The following is a 20,637-nucleotide window of genomic DNA, read 5'->3' on the forward strand; positions in this document are numbered from 1 at the left end:
TTGCGGTCGCCGCGGCGGCGGGTGGCTCCGGGCCCCGCGCTCACGGAGGCAGCCCAGCGTAATTACGGGCCCCGGGTGGGTTGAAAAGGCCCGTTCCCTTCATCAGAAATTCTTGTGTTCTCCGGGTCTCGCAAACCCCGGAGGAAGAGCGGTTTGAACACAGTGTGGAACGGTATCGAGATCGATCAATTAGGCGGAGGAAGGAGGCAGGGTGTGATGCCGCGGAAGCGGTCGATGGCGGGGGCTCGGTAATGAGGCTCCCGTTTGTTGTCTCATGCTTATTATATATGACTGCAAGGAGCTGAACGAGGGAACGGAGCGAACGTCTGTAATGGCCAATCAGGACACTGTGGCAGTTCAGTCGTGTAGTACAGGCGGCCGTAGGTCTGGATCTCAGTGTGCTTGTGCGCACCATCACCTGTCGGAATGGTCTCTGGACTGTAATTCAGGTCAGTGTGACGCTGCTGTTCTGTTGAGGATGGGGCCCTGTCCCATTCAGACAGACTGCTCACGTCTGAATGGTTGGAGTTGCGTGCATGTAACTGGAAATGTAATCCCTGTCTAGGAGAATGGTGCCATTACAGTAAACTCCCATCACCGCCTCCTTAATATTTCATATTACATATTGTTTTATGTTATCCGATGCCTTCATTTGAATGTTATTGTTTATTTCTAATTGAGATTGATATCCTGGTGAAGTGCCGACATGGCAGTACATTAATGGTACATCCATACTTTAGCTCATGATGCAAGCTATTAGGAATGCACCTCCCCCACCAACTGTGATTGATTATTATGTACTGTCAGGGTTTCATTAATTTTTCTAATTCCAGAATCCCAATGTGCCTGACAGTACACTAACTCACCTCACGCAGTGATAGCCTCCATTGATTGCCTATTCATTGTGTTTCATGTGGGCTAATTCTGGAGTTAAACATTCATGAGTTAAACTAATTTATCTGTTATTATTTTATTTGTCGTGGCCCAGTGTTCATTGGATGGTCATTTTCATCATGGAAAGATGATATTTCATACTGGTAATGTGCAGTGCAGAACAAAGACCCTTTTGGCAGATTCCAGTGCTATTGTAGGCCTCTATTTATCAGATGTCTCTGCTCCTGAACCTTCACCTACAAAACCTGTTTCTCCACTCACCTGCCTACGCCTTCTCTCTAGTGCTCCACCGGTTGCCAGGTCTGCTGAACGTTGGGGGTGTGGCCAGAGAATCTGCAATTAGGGTCAGGAGTTGGGTGCGGACCCCAGCCTCTGGATTTACGAAAACACTTACCTGAGTAAGTATCTTCTGGGGTTTATTTTTGTTACTCAAGATGTTGTAGGAAGTAAAATGTCAGTTAAGTTTGCTTTAGATGGATGTTGTAAACAACACCTCCCATTTGACTGAGGCAGAGGGAGCAGAACAGTGTGTGTGTATGCGTGTGGTTGCGTGTGCGTGCGTGTGTGCGTGCGTGTGTGCATGAGTGCGTTTGCATACGTGTGCACGCCCACAAATTATGCATCAGGGTGAGGGCACCCTGTGAAGCGCTAAAACATGTCTAAATCCTTGTGTCATGATATTATGGATCTATATGAAATGCTAACCATTTACTACAATATTAATACAATAATTGCGATATTAATGAGAATATGTTAAACCAAACAAGGTTGGGTTTATTTTAAAGCTCATGGAAATATATAAAAATATTCTTAGAAGAATATATATTCTGTCATTCCTCTTTCATGGGCCCCAATTTCAGAACTCCTATACTAGAATGAACCCCTGTACTACAGCCTGATGAGATTTGAAATGGACTGCGTGTGTCTTTCGTGCCTGCATTAAATGGAGAAAGGTGATTGGGTAACACATAACAAACAGAATAGAGAGAACAAGATGGGGGAGAGAACAGAACTATCAAACAAGGCAGGTAGTTTCCTAGCAGTGGGCTCATGCAATGGCCGTACTGTCACAGAGGGAAGGATCTGCTACTTTTCTAACAGGTCTTTGGAAGGCAGTACAGTACCTGGGCTGATTACCACTCATCCTCAGCTGTGCACTTCTCTAGGCAGGACTGAAGGATTTCCAGGGTGTGTCAGGGTTGACCAAGTGCCCGAAAAGGATCAGAGACCGTGCTCGCTGCAGTTAAAAGCTCCTTTGTGTTTGTGCGTTCGAGTGTGTGTGTGTGTGTGTGTGTGTGTGTGTGTGTGTGTGTGTGTGTGTGTGTGTGTGTGTGTGTGTGTGTGTGTGTGTGTGTGTGCGTGTGTGTGTGTGTGTGTGTGTGTGTGTGTGTGTGTGTGTGTGTGTGTGTGCGCGCTCTCAGACTGGGGTTAGCTGGGGTTTGTGTGAGCGCTAGCCCTGCTGAAATAAAAAAGCTTTTTGAGGACAGGGCAGAAGTGTGAGGCCTATTAGCGCTCCGATTGGCGCCCATTGGCTTTTAAGTGCAGCATGGTGAGAGGGAGCCGCCATCATTCCCAGGCAGTGGAGCGCTGCTGTCATCAGCGCGACAATCGGGAGAGAAATGACCCCCTTCTGCGCCCCGCTAACACAGCCCCAGAGCGTCTTCTTTATCACTTTATACATCTTCAGGTTTCTCTCAGATATGTAGACGTTCAGCGCCCTCCGCAATTATTCGCACCCCCGATGAAGATTAACAAAGAAGGCTGTGATAAAATGAATATAGGTAAGGAGCTATATTGTATGCTCAAAAATGGGAAAATGAAATTATTTTGCAGGTAAATCTGATTACCTGTTTTTTTTAGCACACAATAGTACATTAACGCTACTGTTTACTTTATACACCCTTCTTTGCTCATCCTTATTGAGGGAATGAATAATCCTGGAGGGCACTGTAACTGCCCAGACTCTTTCAAAGCCCTGTTTGTCTAAGCATTATCATTTAGCATAATGTGCAGTCAGAGTTCTGGTGAAGGTCTTTGATTAAAGAACACTGATTAAAGATCAAACCTGTGAAATATGCTTTTACTAACAGTGTCCCTAATGCCTAGCAATATATTTAGCAGCATTTTCCACTGAGTTTTATTTATTTATTTGGTTATATTGTTGTGGTTGTATATATTGATGCATATATGTATATTTCTGCAGATCTGTTGGCTGCCTTTCTGTTCAGGAGTTAAGGCAACAACCAGTTTCCTGTCTTCATAGAAATGTGTCAAACAGGAGGAAATTTTATTTCCTGTAAATCAAGCTCTTTTACACCATGCCTTAGCTTTTCTGAAAGCTGTATGGAAGGTTTTAATTTTTCATGTTTTCTTTATCCAGAACAAGTCGTTTTGGCAGAGCGTAAAATTGCTTCTGGGCTTTGTCTGTTTCTGCCTTTTTATAAAATTATTGTTGATCCCTCTTTAAATCACTGGCTAAGATGATTCATTATTTTGGTCTGTTTGTTTTCCATCTAGTCTCTGGAGTAGAAGGGAATCGATAAACTGTTCTTTGCCTTTCAGTAAGTAGAGCAATATTCTAGAATTGTACTACATTAAAGACATGACTCTTATGTGTGTTTTACAACAGACAAATATCATAATAAACAACAGCCATTTTATGTTTACTCTCAAACCATTAAAGTAATTTTAACTCAGAAGTAATAAGACTGCCAATATATATAGTTTCCCAAAACAAATTGGTATATTAAAATTATACTATATTGGAGCATTAAAAAGTATAAGACTCTTTGGTTTTATGTCCCACTAAAAGCATTTGATTTGGAGTCCAGACTGTCCAGCCAATCTGCATGTAGGTTTTCATTTGGAATTTGGAACACCTGACTAGCCTACTATGTAGCAGCTCAACTAGATGATCTCTAGCTGTTGAATGAGGTGTGCTTCATTAGGGTTGGAATGAAAACCTAGCAGATGGTAGATTTCCAGGAACAGGGCTGGTTACCACTGCCATAGACCATGGCGCCAGTGTCATTTCCCTATCTTCCACTTGTACTTGAGTGAAACTGCAAGTAGGTAACAATTTGTGCGGGGAGTGAAAAGGGACAGTTTTCCTGAACTACATTATGCACTGCTTGAGGCACAGAGAACTTTGTGAAATGTGTTTTTGTTCCCCACTGCTCGCAGAGGTCTGTGAGATGCAAAACCTGCTGTGCACAGACCAGAACGTGCAGGAGAAAGGGTTTCTGGACTTAGCATTTGTCAAGGACGCGAAGACTGCACGTTCTTTCTCCGTATTTTGGCGGCTCAGTGTATGCTTATTGAGACCATCCACGTCCCGAGCCTCTCTGTTCTCGTAGTTTAATTAGTCGCGAGTCAGATTAACCATATCTGTGGTGTCATCTGCACAGCAAAATTGAGAATTGACGCACGACTGTCATTCCGCGAGCATGTGTGCATTCACCGGCTATGGGCACGGCTCCGCTGCTCGTCTTTCTTTTTTAGCGTTTCACGAGCTGTCAGATAACCTGTCCTTCAGGCAGCGTTAGTTTTATTATTAAACACCACTACGGCTATGCTGCTGGGCGCTGAGCGTAACCCACAAAACGAGAAAGTTCTCTGAAAACACAGGAGTACCGGAGTCATGGCTGCAGGGCTAGCGGGTTGTCTCAGAGCGCAGCACGCCCACCTCCCGTCGGTCAAAGCCCCTTTGATTTCAGGAGCAGCTAATTCGTTATTTTTCCATTCGACTGCGTTGAAGTGTTTCAGTTGGGTTCGTGCACACTAATTAAAGCCACACGGCCCTATTGAAATCGAGTTAACAGACAGGCTATAAGGTAATACGGGCGTTACCTATTTTTTGTTGTTTCTGCTGGCTTTTTAAACAATTTTTTTTAAATGCTAGTGATATCCGTCGGATCCAAGCTGTGAAATAAAATCTTGTTTCCAATCCATGAAAAAAATGTTCAGCTTAAGGGAATAGGCTATTCTATGGCTTACCTCTGCTATTTGCTAAGGCTCGATGCCTCCACCATACAACATTTGTTGCTTTGTGGCATGAGCAATTTTTTTTTAAAGTAATGTGAGACGTGACGAATTATTGCAGCCATCCTAAATGATTCAGTGTGAAAGATCCCACCATGAGTACAGGCTGAGCCCTATGTCTACAGTTCCTGGCCTCAGCTGTACCTCCATTTAACTATCACAAGGTGTGTTCAGCAAGGACACACATGATCTATTCCCAGTCGGGATAGGGTGCGTTTAATTCAGCTAGGGTTCTTCAAGGAAGTGTTTCATTGCTGTAGATTTTCATTTTCCTCTGGTGAAGCAGGATGTCTTTATTAGCTTTTCCTGTAATTTTCTCGTCTGCCCTACAGGCTTTGCCAAATGAAGAAATTACAAGTAGATTAAACTGAAGGAAGCTTCGCAAAACTGGGCTTCAGTACAGTGTTGAAGTGAAGAAAGCCAAAAACAGCGTTGACAAACAGTTTTTTTTATTTATAGCTTCATAACAGAATGGGTCGAAACTGTTTTCAAAACCAGCCACAAGGCACTCAAGCACTTGCAATATCACAGGGCTGTAAAGAATGTATCCTAATTGCTGCTTTCACAGTTTTATGTTGGTTTCAATACTCTATGCCCTGTGTCCTCAAGGGGAAGGGGGCATGGGGAGGGAGGGGGGGTAAGTGAACGTGGATGTCTGCAGCCCTGCACTGAATATACTGCTAGCGGAATGTCACAGGCTGAAAGGCTCTGAGCTTTTAAAGCAGGGGGGTATATTTGGGCTGTAATTGGGTTTATTTGGTGATTGTTCAAAACTTTGCTGAGGACAGTGTTACTCTGAGAAGCAACACTGAGCTTGTGTTGTGGAGACCAATAGATGGAACGACTTAAAGCTCAATTGCCCCTTGTTCAGCACAGGTCGTGAACTATTTTGTTTTCAGAAAGGAAGAATCCATGTATAATGTCAAATAAAGAGGTAAAATCTGAAAATCAACATAATAACTGCAACCCTGAGGTAGGATGCTCTGCTCTAAACACATTCACTCTAAAACTGAGGCGTTTGGCATTTGAAGGGTTCAATAACTGAATAGGCGGTATGTTGTAATGGCTAATGAATGCATCTGAACGGTGAAAATGTCTCTTGGAAGGTTTCTAAGAGCCTGCTTGTATTTATCCTCAGATCAGTGGAGCATGTGCCAGATTGTTTTCCAACAGGTCCTCAGCACCTTCTCAGGGAAAATCCCCCCTGTACGCTCTGCCTGCAAGCAGTGGCGTGGCTGTTTGCGCTAACACCTCCGCCGATCTGAAATAGTTCTGGCTGTCAGATGAGTCAGCGTGTCCCTCGCTGCACAGCCGTGGCGTTAGGCTGTTTGGTTCAGGCCCGGATTTTGGTTTCGGTCAGTGGGGCTCTTTGATTTGTTCTGAGCCGAGGGCTCCTCTCGTTAAGGACACAGCGAATGAAGCCCTTCCGGCCAGCCTTCTGGTGGCAGGCCCACGATGGAGTGACTGATGGAGCAGAGGTGAAAGTGTGGCTAACTGGGGAGCACTACGTTCCTCCTAGTGCCAGACCACTTAATTTCAGTGTGCTTCCTGGCACCTTGTTGTTTCCAGAGAATTACTGGCTTCCCCTGAACCCCTGGATTTATGTCCACAAGCTGGGCCTTTGAAGTATTAATTCCTCTGGCTTTCTCGAAAAACCTTTGTTTAGCCACTAATCTGCCTCCCTCAGCCTGATTAGCAGTCGTCTTAATGTGAGAATAAACGATTTGTAAAAGTCTTGGAAACTTCTGTTAGTGACTCCCTGCACGGTTCCCTGGAATTCTGGAGGTGGCTCGGTAGGGGGTCTGTGTGAGCGGGGGTGTGTGCCTACGCATTTGTATGTGCATACTCACGTGCATTGATTTCCGTGGTTGCACATGTGCATGGATGTATGTCTGTGTGTGTGTGCGTGCATGCATGTACGTATGTGTGTTCCACAGACTGCCTTAGACATTTGGTTAAAATCAAGGCTCTGCAAAAGAAAGAGAGCATCAAGAATGTTCTCTGTTTGTGATGCTGGTTTTCTTAGACATTCTCACCATCACGCTGCTGTCCAATTAAAAGTTTTCCAACAGTTATTATCCAATAGAAAGTATCAATGCTAGTGAAATGGTTCCAGTGGGGATGCAGACTCAGGAATGCGTGAACCCGGGCTGTTCCTGTGCCGCGCTGAGGCCAGGTGGTGAGTCGAGTGTGTGCCAGAGGCTAACACCGGAAACCCGAGACCCATCGGCTCGGCTGAAATCTACACACCAGCTGTCAGGCGGTGCCGCTGCGGACGCCCCGTGACGCACGACAGAGGGATGACTTTTCCTGCTTTATCGCAGGGATCAGCCTCCCCGAACACGCCACATGACCGACCCGATTAGATTAGCATTTTTTCCCCCTCAGAGATGAGCGGCGATAAACGCTGAGCACTGCGCCTGCGGACGATCGGCGAGCCTTTTCATCGCTGGCCTAGAAAGCTCCCTGTGGGAATGGATACGGTTTTGCATAAAGAATGGAAAGGAGAGACGCTCTCGCGTTCGCGCGCCTGCAGGGCTGGGATTGGCCAACCGGCCGCTGAGGGAGAGTGGGGGCGTTGCAGTGATGAAGAAGCGTACATGCTAGACGTGAAATGTGTGGAAGGTGGAAATCGAGATACCAAGCCTGTCCCCACTACAATCCACTCACAGGGAAGGTGGCCATTAAAATCCCATTGCAGGTTGTTTAGAGACATTCGTGCAATGTACAGAAGTACGTGTGTTTTTGTTCTGCAGAAGGGAGACTGTTCGCATTTGCGTCTCAGTTCTGTAAAGTGGAGGAGTTGCATATGAGGCTGTCTATGAACCTGCCTGTCCTTTCAGCTATGCAAGACTTCTGGGAAAGTGAGGAAACGCCCCTTTCTTTATCTTTCACTTTTACTTCTTGGTCTTCTGTTACTTGCACATAAATGGGTGCAGTCACGCCTATTGCTTTCTTAACACCGTTTAACCCAATCTACTGTACTGCTAACACTGTTTCCACGCTGACAGAAAAGGAAGGATATCTGATATTTTAATACAGTGAGAGCTTTTGTTCCTAATCATATCCCAAAGATTAGAATGACGATGAACAGAATATAGAATAGATTTCTGGTCCTCGTCCCTGTTTATGGAGAACCACATGGTCCGTTTTGTTTTGACCTTAAATCAATAACCATTTGACCAAAGAACCAGGTGGAATGAGTCAACCAATGACAGGATTTAATGTGAAAACCACTGGACACTGTGCCTAGGGATCCCTGAACTAGACTAATGCCTGGTGCACACTACGAGATTTTCCAATCCTATCCAATATTGAAAATGTGGGAGACCCCACACATAACAACAGATTTCACAGTGTTTTTGGCTTTCAGTCATAAAACTGCACACTAGACAATTCAGCTGTGAAGGATCTTCAGTCATTTAACATTTATACTCATGATCAATAACAGGCCCGACTTTCAGAAACTGGGATTTCACAAGCCCCCTGATGGATCTAACGTGACTTTAGAGCTAGACAAAAATGGAGGCAGACAGTTGGACATAATTTATTGCACTAGTTGTGTGTGTGTGTGCAATAAATAAGCATTCATAACATTGCTGTTATTGTACTAGCTTGTTTTCCTTTTCTACTGTTCACCTTGCTCAGTAGGCAGTATAAATCCTCTTTGTATTCACTGCCATGTTTCTGTTGTGAATTCCGTAACTTCCACTTCTCAGTCAGGGTTTCTGTGCGAGTTTCCTTCTCTGTTCCTCTCGCACTACTGGAGTTTGAGTCATAAATATCGCATTTTTATTATTTATGATTAGAAATTGACCTCAGCCCGATCAGGAGGGTTAAGATTCTGTCTGTTAACACCTTACACTACTGGATAATCTGGGCAGATTATCAGTTCAGACCAGCCTCAAAATAGGAACGCCCCTGAATTTGTTGAGAGGGGTGAATCGGGCACAAAAATCTGCCTGATTATCCTGCAATGTGCACCAGGCATAAGCAGTCACTCACAGTTTGAATGTGTTCATCTCCCAGCCCCTGTTTTGAGCACTACCGTTTGCACGGGGGCTGGTAGGAGCTGGGTGGGTGTGGTGTGTTTGGGCATGTTCAATGTGGACGAGATGTGAAAATGCAGCAGCAGCTGTTAGTGAGTTCAGTAACTGTTAAACAAGCATAGCAATAGCAGTAGCTGTAGCTGTCAGCCTGCTACGGTCACAGTTTCGTGCTCACCAGAGGCAGCCAAGCATAGAAAGGATTGTTGTCTGGACAAAAGGGCAACGTTGTGTTGATCGATGACTTAATTTCATGTACTGTAAGTGCTCTGTGTAGAAATGCTTTACCCTGTGTTCCCCAGTTGAAGCAGTGTCCTTGCCTCTGAAAATGTACCTGCGCGAATGTCACAGGTTCAATACCCGGGTTGGGCACCATTTTTGCTCACATTTGGCTTTCCAAATGATCCCAAAGGTGTTGGATGGGGTTGAGGTCAGTCAAGTTCTTCCACATCTTTTTTGACAAAACCATTTCTATATGGACCTTGCTGAGTGCCCAGGGGTATTGTCATGCTGAAATAGGAAAGGGCCTTCCCAAAACTTTTGGGGAAGCACAGAATAGTCTAGAATGTGAATGTATACTGTAGCATTAAGATTTGCCTTCATTGGAACGAAGGGACCAAGATCAAACCATGAAAAACAGCCCCAGACCGAGGGGGGTCCAGATACCTTTGGTCATATAGTGTACTACTAGAGTGAAGTCTCTCAAACGTGTTCTCCTGCAGAAAATTCATTCATCCATTGACATTTCTATTATCTCTTTCAAGTTGGTTTTTCCCCCTTATCTTGAATTGTCAGTTCCTATAGAGTTCCTGCTGCCGAATTTGAGACTCGGACCATATGTTCTCGGTCATATCTTGGTCACATCTCCCTCCTGCGTTGCCAATACATTCATATTAACAGCAAGTGCTGCATTGTACATCTGTCCTAGGAAATACGCGGGGCATGATTTAGCAGCAGGTGCCTGGGCTGTACCAGGAGGATAGGAGCTGTGTTTGCTCCCATCAGAAAATCAAAGGTAGCCGAGCCGCTGAGCAGAAGGGATAAAAATCACCTGGCAACAGTGTGGGGCGGAGTGGAAAACACCAGTGACCACTGTGGGACGAGATTGCGTTTATTTATTTATTTAACCCTGCGTAAATCTGCCATTTATAGGGCGATAGGATATGACGTGCAGCCACGGATGTGGGTGGAGTTACTGGGCTCCTGTTCAGGGTCCCATGCTTCAGATAGCCTTGCTCGTAAGTCTCCCACATCTCTATTCATATTTGTTCCTTGTCGCTCAACAGCAATGTTTTCCTTCGCAGCAGGAAGAAGTTAATGACCAAACGAATGCTTCCCCCTGGTCAAAAGGGTTGCTAGGCAGTGTACCCAAAAAAAGGGGCACGGTGTTTATTTTTCTCTAGTGACTTACCGTATCATTGCTCTGACCTTTGCCGTGTGACAGATTGACTGGTGGGAAGGCGGTGACGTCTGGCTGACATCCGACTGTTACTGTTAGGACCATGAGAGATTTCAGTAAAATGAGTATTTTTGAGCTAGTCCATTGGCACGAGGGTTTTGAAAACGTATTTTAAATGTGATGTTATTGGTTTCTTATTGCGCTCTCTTCAACATGGCTTGGGCGATCGATTTCTTCGTCGCTGCCGTTGCCTCAAGATCGTGTAGCGGAGAATCCCCTCCTGGAAAAAAGGCCATTTAACTTTAATAAACGGAGTGGCACTGTCATAAATTGGGATGTTCTGTGCTGTCTGCAGGGGATGGCTAATAACTGTTTACCCAGTATATCTAAACACCATTAAAAACAGTGCCGGGGATCCTAGCCCCATCTAACTGTTTAGCTGAGAGTTGAAACACTGGCAGAAGCTTCCTGAATCACAGCTTGCATCCGTCCCTGGGGCCCAGATGGGTAATTGAGTGGTGATCCCCCTGGGCGGTCCTTGAAACCGCATTTAGGTCAGGTGAATTTCATCTTACCCTTTAAATTATAAACATTGTGCAATCAGAACATTAGCAATTGAGTTGCATTTGTTAACATTCAAGGCAGGCACTGTGCTGGTGCATAACAGGGGATCAAACGGTTGCCAGATAACAATAGATACTCCCCAAAGGCGAAGCAGCCAGGTGCTGGGCATTCTCTCTCCTGCTATAATCACTTTAGCTGTGCAAATTTTATTTGGCACTTCATTTAGCCAATATATTTGTGTTTAGCCAATTTATTTGTACCAGATCCATGCTGGTACAGTTGATCTCAGTAATTTGCTAATGGGGCAAGTGCACTGTGCACACATCCAGATTCATCATAAATCGGTTACTATGGTGCCCTCAAGTACTTGTGTATTACAGTTTTAAAACATACTTTATTTTTATTTCTTTTAAACGTACATGTCCATCTCATGTTTATACAGTGTGGACAACATAGGGTATCAAACCCGGATTTGTTTTGTGTGGTAAATTATAATGTCTGTCTATATTGAAATTATTTTTTTAATAATCATTTACTTAATAACAACCAATTTTTTTAGACTGATTATTTAGTAAATGGATGGATGAATGGAATTAATGGCTATCTGTAGTCAAGCCTCTTTCACAGGTGTAAAATTGGAATGCGTCAGGTTTAACAACAATAACAAGGACATGCTGTAACTCTCAATGTAAAGAATGTGGAGGTGCCTATCTGATCCGTTTAATCAGAGAAATGGTGACTTGATTGTGTATTGATTGCATTGTCTTGGAAAAAGCCAGCAGGTTATTAACTGTTGATGATGCCAACCATCTGTTACTTTGAGTCAGGTGATGTAATTGTGCACTCTCAGACATGTATTATTGTACAGTGTCAACACCTTGATTAAATGCAAAACATCTCAAATCTTAAGATGTACTGTGTATAAATATTCACTTATTCTCAATTCTCTGTACTCCAGTTCCTTGTATTTTGCCCAAAGAGAAATAACTTTAGTTCTGTGTCTGATTCTGTGCAGTTTGCATATCTCATGGCTCAGTTTTGTTTATCTTTTCAAAAGACCATAACTGAGAAATGTTTTTTCCCTTTGCTTAGACCAAAGGTGGGCATGCTCTGAGAGATGCAGTCTCCCAGATCTTTTTGAAGGGGTAAAATAAAAATGACAAATCGTCTAAAATCATGTAGAAGAATACATTTGGTTGGCACATAATTCCTAACGACAAAGATAAAGATGGAAACCTGTGTTCAAATAAACATTTTCATCAAGCGTGCTTTCATTAACTCAAAAGTGCTAATCATGCTATTGGTGGTTGCTTGGCAACTGCATCCGAATCACGTTGTTATTCCAGGAATAGAGAGAGTTGAAACAGCGTGTGGATCAGGTGTTGTCTGAAGGGAGAAGTTAGAGAATTGTGACATGTAAAGAAAAGCGTGGCGGATTGCCTCTGTCATTGTGGTTCCCGGAGCCTCTGTTCACAGTAAGATCATGGCACTAAGCTTGATCGTGCTTGTACGTTTCTTTAAGTGGGTCAGTAGCTAATCCTGTCACCATTTAGTTTTGTTTTGCTGATTTCAACTGAGGAACATCTTGTTTGATTAAAAAGCCCTGTATATTTTATTCAGCTTGTATCCCCCAAGGTGAATGGCTTCTATTTCCTTGCCCCTTATGTCATAATTCACAGAGGGGGGAGAAATGTGTTCCGTCTCACAGACTGATCAATCCGGCACCTTCCAGTTGTAAATGTCAGATGAATACAACACAAATACATTAGGATGCAGCTGGCGGTGTGCATCATTGATGGGAGCAATTTCACCTGCTCTTTCATCATATTATAATTTTCTGGAATGAGTTAGTATCCAGTCATTGAGTAAGCAAGAGGCAGTTTCATTCCTCCTGGGGTACCTGTGCTCAGGACTTGGTTGAGTTGCTTTAAGCATATGTTGCATATGTATGCTTAAAGGAATAGTTTTTTTTCTGGATGTTTTGAAGCAGTTTTTTCTCTCTGAGCTAAATTCGATACAGTGATATGCAATCAAATACAGTGTCCTATGCAGTGACATTATATCTGTTGGCATATGCAACTCAGCCCCGCTGTGCTCAATGGAATAAGTGTATTTACATATATTTACAGAAATCTACAGCAAATCTGAAATTAACCATTGTTTCCCAATGTTATTCATGCCAGCATTTAATGATACATTAGGCTTATGTGGCCTGTATTTACAGTTCCTACATACCGCCAACCGTTTTTCTCTGAACTAGCAAGGTACATAACGTAAGCCACAGATAAGCCTTTCCGTGGTCTGAAACCCGTTACTGTGGAATTCAGAGATTGTGAATACACTGGAGGTCTGCAGGCCTGTAGAACATCCCAATCTGATGCCATGGTGTCCCATTCTTTGCATGAATGTGTGCAACAACAAATATTTCCTGAGGCAGTGCACTGACAGAAAATCGAATCAGTCATAGAGGTGTCTCACGGGGGCTGCGAAGTATTGACCGCAATAAAAACCTAATTTTTACTGTGTGAATGAAACACATTTCTTCTGAGAGCTCAAAGATAATGAAGACAATTGTTGTTTACAACTTGCAGTACATATCCCCAATATCTGCGGATTTGACAACTTGGCATCTGATCAAGTTCCAGCCCGCAATCAGAGCAAGGCTTGCTGTCTTACATTTCCCATGAGGGATTCATGTAAACAGACCTCTGACTGTCTGTGTGACCTGTTCTTGTTTGATCTGCAGTGCAACTTCTTTGTCTTCTGTGGTGTCCCACACCACAATTAAGAGCTCCTTCTGCTGAAATCAGATCCTGTACAGGTGTTATAAAATGTCCTTTGCTAAAGGTGAAACCAAAGTATGTTTTCTCTTTAAATGTAAGTTACATCTTCTGATCCTTAATGTTATTGTTCAACTGGCCCTGATACAGTTAAACTTTGAATTAAAGTACCCTGAGAATTTGCTGTGACATTATTATTAAAAATCTGTATTCTAATAAAAATGTTCAAAATATGTAAGGATATATATACTCACCTATATCCGTTTGGATAGCTGGATATTTACTGGAGCAAGTACCTTGCTCAACGGTACAACAGCACATGGCCCATCTGGGAATCTAACATACAAACTTAGAGTAGCAAACTCAGTTACCTAATTGTTGTGCTACACTGCCACCCAAGCATTTTAAATTTCTTTTGAAGGCTGGAAGGCTGATGTTTTTTTGAATATCTGAGCAGCTGACACACTGACAGCCACAATGCTGAGCTTCCGCTAGCTTTACTTCACCTTCCAGAATTCCTTCCTGGTGTTCATTACTGTGAATTACTCATGAGCGCATTATAAGCTGAATTTGAGCAGCCTTCGTTAGCCTTTCGCTGAAAAGGGAAAATCTTTCTGTGTGGTCTATGCAGGCTGTATCCAGCTGTCTCTTGTACAGGTGAATGCAGAGGAGTGCTTAATGCATGTCAGCTCTGCCTGCCTGTCTCACTGCTGAACAATCGCTGTGCTATATTCCAGTGACAGAGTGACAGTGTAGGAGATTACATCTGTAACAAAGCTTAAATTAGGCCTGATGTATCCTAGACCTGGCATGACTGACAGTGAACAGTCTCCCCGCTCTGTCTTCAGAGTATGAAATTAAATCCAGAAATGATATGCATCGTTGGAGAAGGGGGGAGGGTTGAGTGGCGGTGGCTGAGAACGCCGTTTTCAGTCATTTTCATGCTTCGTTGTTTCATTTCATATGACGCAAAACTAACCGTGCGCTCATTTTTTTCACCCTTAGATAGATGGCAGGTTCTATTTTTTACCTCCTGCTGCTTGGAGGGTGAGAGACCTGGGATCTGTTTACCTCTGAGTCACGGTGTCTGTCGCCGTTGTCTAGGGGATGAAGGGCCATGGCCGCCTGTAGGATACCTGTGAATCCAGGCTCTCTTGAAGCGATGCTGATGGTAATTCTCTTGGCTCGTGTCACAAACAATTTTCTAGCGGCCCTTGTGCATCCCAGGTAGACAAGACGCCCACTCTCTCCTGCGGGCATGTTTATCCGTGACGCAGTTAGGTGCTCCACAATCACATGACCTTGACGCCTGTAATTACCTCCCTACCGAATCTCACCTTTTCTTTGAAGATTGTGCCATTCTCAATGCAAGGGACTCTGCTGGATAGAATGTGTTGTTTGGGGCTACCTGACAAAATGTGCTTCAAGATGACTGCAGTCCCTGTCAGCTGGTTCTGTTTTTCAGTGGCATGTGTTCTCTATTTCAACAACAGCACGTCTCCTGAATCTGTGGTAGTGTGGTCTAGATGCTCGAATGTGCATGCTGGGTTTTTCCACTGATATCAGAATGAGCTCTGCAGACAAATACCAACCTTCGCTTTCTTACAGTGATGCAAGGTTTTAAGTCTTTCTCTTTCTAGTTGTCTCGCCCCCCTACTTCTCTCTCAGTCATGGCATGTTTTCAGTCTGTCTCTCTCTTTCTCTCTCTCTCTCACTACAGGCTGAGTGCGCTGCCCCCTCCCCCCTACAGGCATGGCTGCCAAACCACCCCCCCCACTCATGAAAAAGCACAGCCAGACTGACCTTGTGAGCCGACTCAAGACCCGCAAGATCCTGGGCGTGGGTGGTGAGGACGATGATGGGGAGGTGCACAGGTCAAAGGTCAGTGTTGTTCGGGACCCGTTTTTATTACCTCCTTTCATAATTCCCCTTATACTCTCTCTATGGGCACCTCAAACAGATAGCACGGAAACTAGCTCCAACCAGTCTTAAAACAAGACGAGCTATGAGTGTTTACTGCTAAGTCTGCAGTCGAAGCAGGAAGTGAGCTGCACCTCAAAAAATAAAAAACAAAACCTGGCTGCCGCTTGCAAGTGAAATAGCAGTAACGTTACTTTTACATTTACATTACATTACATTTGTTTGGCAGACGCTCTTATCCAAAGCGACGTACAAAAAGTCCATTTCATGGTCATAGACAACTACTAAACACAGGTTCAGTTAGATACAATACTTATTTTGTACACCTATTTCTAGCCAAGAACACAGTTTAGTTCACACAGTGAACACTATTCAGACCTAACCTCTGCAAAGCCAACTAGGCAGAAGAATAAGCTACAGCTACTTTTTCACATTATGCAGCATGATTGCAGACAATGTAAAGCAAAAGAATGTGAGCCATGACTCTTTCAATCAAATCTAGTTTATTGACCTTAAAATCACCTATTGAGGAGACTTGAGAGCATCCAATTTGCAACACCTTCAGACTATTTTGTGAAATACCAAATTTTGAGTTTGAGCCAATGAGGAGTCTCTGAAGTAATGTTCTGGTCTTTACTTCTGTTCTTTGTTTCACAATGCCTGATCAATACCAACGTGCTGTAGGTATATATATATATATATATATAGCAAAACAGAGAAAGAGAGTAGGTGAGTGTGGGAGGTGGGTCATTGTAAGATCATTCAGCATCTGCAAGTTGTCATTTATAACTGCTCCCAATTACCCCATGATAGTTAGACACACTCAGAACCCAGTGTTATCTGGAATTATGATGGATTAAGATATTGTGTACAGGTCAATTGGGCTACAGAGGCAAATTTGTGTGCTAATGATCTGTTCCACTGTGGAGGCATGCTTCACACATGGAACCTTGCCTGCCAGTGATTCGCTGTTGATTTGTGGCCTTGGTGTGTGATTGGTCAAATTCTGCACAGTGCCAACAGATGTAATATGTGCAGAACCAATTGAAAGGCACCCCTCTTTATTCATCCCTGGCACCTCACTTTCTTCATCCTTCAATATGTCCAACTCTACCTCCTTTGAGACCCCCCACTCACTCCTGCTGTAGTAGGATGGTGAGTCTGGTTCTACTTTGTGTCTGAATTCCCTGCCTTTTTTCTTCACTCTCTTCAGTGCCCTGCGAGCTATAGCTGGGCAATATGTATCAACGCAACGCTATCAGAATTTAGAAATAACAAACTAAGAGGCCTCGCAGAGCTGCGTTATGCTGTTCTTATATTTGTAATGAATAAAATATTATTGGATGACTAGGCTAGACAAGAGATAAAAGACATGGCATCCACACAGGACTTGCTCATGTTGACTTACTAGAATATTCCATCTCAATTCCCTGGTATGGCAATTACTGCAGTGGTCCATGGCATATACGGAGACCAACCAAAGTAAACACAGACTTGGTTTAATAGAAAAGGCAGATATTTGATTGACATTTTCGGTGCTCCCGGCCTTACCTATATCTCATGAAACCCGCTGGTATTTACTGAACCGCTGCGTCTGAGGAATTCCTAAAAACCTCACATTTTCACAGTGTCTTCAGCTAACCACAGCATAATCAGTACCTCTCCGCTCTTCTCTGTTATCAGAAGCAGCGGGCACAGGTGGCTGGCTCCCGGTCCATGTCCAGTTCTTAAGAGCTCCTTGTGTTCAGCTCTCTTCAGATCTTTTCCCTTTCCACCATACATTTTAATGGGAGTGGGTCTGACATCCTGCTGAAAGGCAGCTGTTGAGTTTGAGATGGTAACTCCACACATTATCCTTGAGCCAGAGCCCACTGCTGAAGGGGGTTTCTCATCCCTTTTAATGTGGGACGCATACATTTTACGCTTCAAGCAATTCCTGCCTAGAAAATCCCTCTGTGTCTTAATAAAATGTGTCTCTCAGTGAAAAGGGCCCTTCAACTGCTGGTAAACACTGATTACAGAGGGGCTCTGTGACCTGGGAGTATGCGAAAGGTAATGTCTGTTTCATTTCAGCGAACAGGGAGTGACAGAGAGCTCCGTGTTTTTGCCTTGTACAGTATTTGAATAAATTTACTAGAATCTATGGTGTGAGTGCATCATGTTCTCGGGAAGCAAGGAGCTGGGTATGAATGAAACATGAGCGACAGCTGTTATTAATCCCATGAACAAATATTAGGCCCAACCAAAAAGTGACTCAACCCCGCCCCCCCCCCCCTCCCCCCCCCCCAAAATATTGTTTTGAGGGACTTTCCTAATGAGAGGTCTTATGAGCCCAGAAGCTAATGATTGGTCCATACTAGTCAGTTAAATGGTTGCACATGCATTGTATCATGCCCTCAAGATTCCCTTAACTGTAAAAAACATCAGACAGTGCAATGCAAAGTTACATTTGTGTGTAGAGTACAGAATGTCTTCATTGATTTTACATGTAAAATTGTAGGCTGTGTGCACGCATTAAAAGAATTCCCTTCATTTTTTTCCTCTTGCCCAGAGAAAGCTACTGGCTCTTTCACCCACTGTCCATCCCAGCATTGAGGTCCAGTCAGATTGATGATGTTTATGTTAAATGTTAGATCAAGTGGGCAAAGTGGCATTTGTGCAACAAAACCCTGCAGGCCTGTTGGACCTGGAGTGACTATGTGGGACTGCTTTGCAATCTACTGCTCACTACAGAGTGGTACCAGGACTCTAGCTGACCAGGTGCTAACTTTGGTTAAGCTTTTTGTCTTTAATTCTCATTCTTCTGAAAACATTTATATTCTTCAGTCCCAAACTCTTTTCTTTCTGAAAATTGTTCATGGCACCACTGTTTCATTCAGTCTAGACTACCATGATGTGTAAACTTCCTTCTTCTCTGACTCATTTCGTTCCCTTCCCCCTGGCTCAAACGTTGGTGATGAATGTATTTGTGCGGAATAACAGCTCTAGTGAAAAATGTCCCCCTTGAAGGACTTCTGGGGAATGGTGGGAAATAAGTGTGTTTCGTCCAATCATGTGGCCTTTGCTGCTAGTGCAGGATGCCCCGAAGTATGAGACCAAGTGCCAGCAGTCCTTTCTTTCTTTTTAAATTAATTTTCAACCATAATTTTTGTTTTTCTCCAAATTACTTTTGGAATAGTCAGTTGGATTTATAGGCCATCTCATCACAGCATTGGTTGACCATATAGTTTTCCAGCCCCATAAGCTGTCACTGAAAAGATACCATCGGTGTGCTATCAGATGTGGCGTGAAACCTTCCCCTTGGTGATAGCAGAGCCAATTATTCACCTACGTTCAGGACTACCAGACAGAGCCACACTCCTGTGCCAATGCTGTTTAAGCAGACATGATGCCTGCGTGTTGCCTCGCCTCAGAAAAAAACTACACAAGATTATGTGCATGTGTACACGACGGTTGCAGATCCACATAAACCCCACAGGGTCAACGAAGACACACCCCCTAATGTGTGGTTCCAGAGGCACAGGCTAGTCAATGCCTCTGCAATCAGCCACCAAATACTGATTCAGCCTGTATCACAGCTGGAGTCAGACCTCTGCTACTAAACCACAGCTAGCCTTTTTCAGCTTGGTTTTCTGTTCTGTTCTGGTGGGTTTTTGTAAGTTTAGAGAATGGGTTCCTGGAAAAAAATCTGCAGATGTTCAGTCTGTGGGCAGCAGTGACGAGTGACTTTTTTTACACATTTATTATACTAATTTCAGTAATATACACATTTAGAGCACATTTGTAGTCTTGTTTTCTCCCTCTGGTTTTTCGTTGGACACCCTTGAGCTGCAATCATCTCTTAGCAACCGGTCTTTAGCTGCTGGTAATGTAGTTTGCACATGCATTTTCCCAATTAAGCATTTAGACCATGTGTTCAGGTTAAATATATTTACTACCGAATCTAAATTATCAGGAGGTCAGTCATTCAAGGCACATTTTATCAAGAGGTTAATGGCTAACAGAAATGTGGAATGAATTTAACACAATGTCTTCTTTTGATGAGCTACCAACAAATGCAGTAGTCCTATGTAAAGGCAATCCTCAAGCAGCAGCAGTAGCAGCAGCACCAGCAGCAGCTTTCACAAACAGCCCTTCAGTTATTTGGACACTCACACAAATCCAATAAGTCTAACTCTTGTACTCAGCAGGCACTGGGATGTGAAATAGTGGGGTACTCCACTGGAAGAGGCTGGCATTCGGGGATAGCAGTACGTGTAGTCCAGTATGCCTTATTGCAGCTTTCAGCCTTACCTGCTCAAACAAACTCCATGAGTAAAAGTGGATTTTTAAAATGCTCTAGCCCCCACTTCCCCTGCCAATGGCACTCACTCACCTGTTTATTTTGACTCACTAATGTTGTGGTTAATGTGGTGAGATTACCTGGGGAAATTTAAGTTACTGTTAATGTTCAGGTAAATCAGTAACGAGGGAAACGCACCATCAATGGCAGATGATGTTATTTTGAGAATGGAGATGACGTGTTTGAACGTGTTTGAAAAACAACTGACTTTGGATTTCTCTCTGTGGATCCATAAACTGCTGAGCATTGTTGACCTGTGATGTTGTCATTGCAATTTATTTTTTTGAAACATTTATTTTCCTTGCAGTGTTTCCTTATTTCGGACTAGCATACGAGCACATCCTTCTGGTTTCAGTGTGTTTTGAACTGTTCTCACAACACTGCAGGACTCGGAATAAATTGATCTATTAGGATCTGTAATTAATTTTCTTATTATGCTATTCTTTCATGCTGCTGCTAAAGTAGACTAATAAGAGCAGCCTGTGGCAGGGGTTGTGGCAGTGTCTGCTGGATAGCCAGTTTTACCAGCATAGTCACTGTGTCACTGTATTTAGTGATGGTGCTACTCCTGATTTATTTTTGTATTTCTTCTTTATTTTTCTGCATTTCTTAAAGACATGCATGTTAATTTTGTCTCTTAAAAAAATACTT

General features: G+C 43.5%; 1 protein-coding gene across 2 annotated transcripts in view; it reads left to right on the top strand.

Moving 5' to 3' along the window:
- LOC118227905 (tumor protein p53-inducible protein 11-like) overlaps positions 1-20,637 on the top strand; it is a 43,889-nt gene that overhangs the window by 8,213 nt on the left and 15,039 nt on the right. For both annotated transcript variants that reach the window (XM_035418957.1, XM_035418956.1), the window contains exons 2-3: positions 1,177-1,292; positions 15,445-15,605. In XM_035418957.1, coding sequence (XP_035274848.1) covers positions 15,477-15,605 — 129 coding nt within the window. In that variant the 5' untranslated portion in view covers positions 1,177-1,292; positions 15,445-15,476. The remainder of the gene's footprint in view (positions 1-1,176; positions 1,293-15,444; positions 15,606-20,637) is intronic.

This window comes from Anguilla anguilla, chromosome 5 (assembly GCF_013347855.1).
Source record: "Anguilla anguilla isolate fAngAng1 chromosome 5, fAngAng1.pri, whole genome shotgun sequence".
Classification (NCBI taxonomy): domain Eukaryota; kingdom Metazoa; phylum Chordata; class Actinopteri; order Anguilliformes; family Anguillidae; genus Anguilla; species Anguilla anguilla.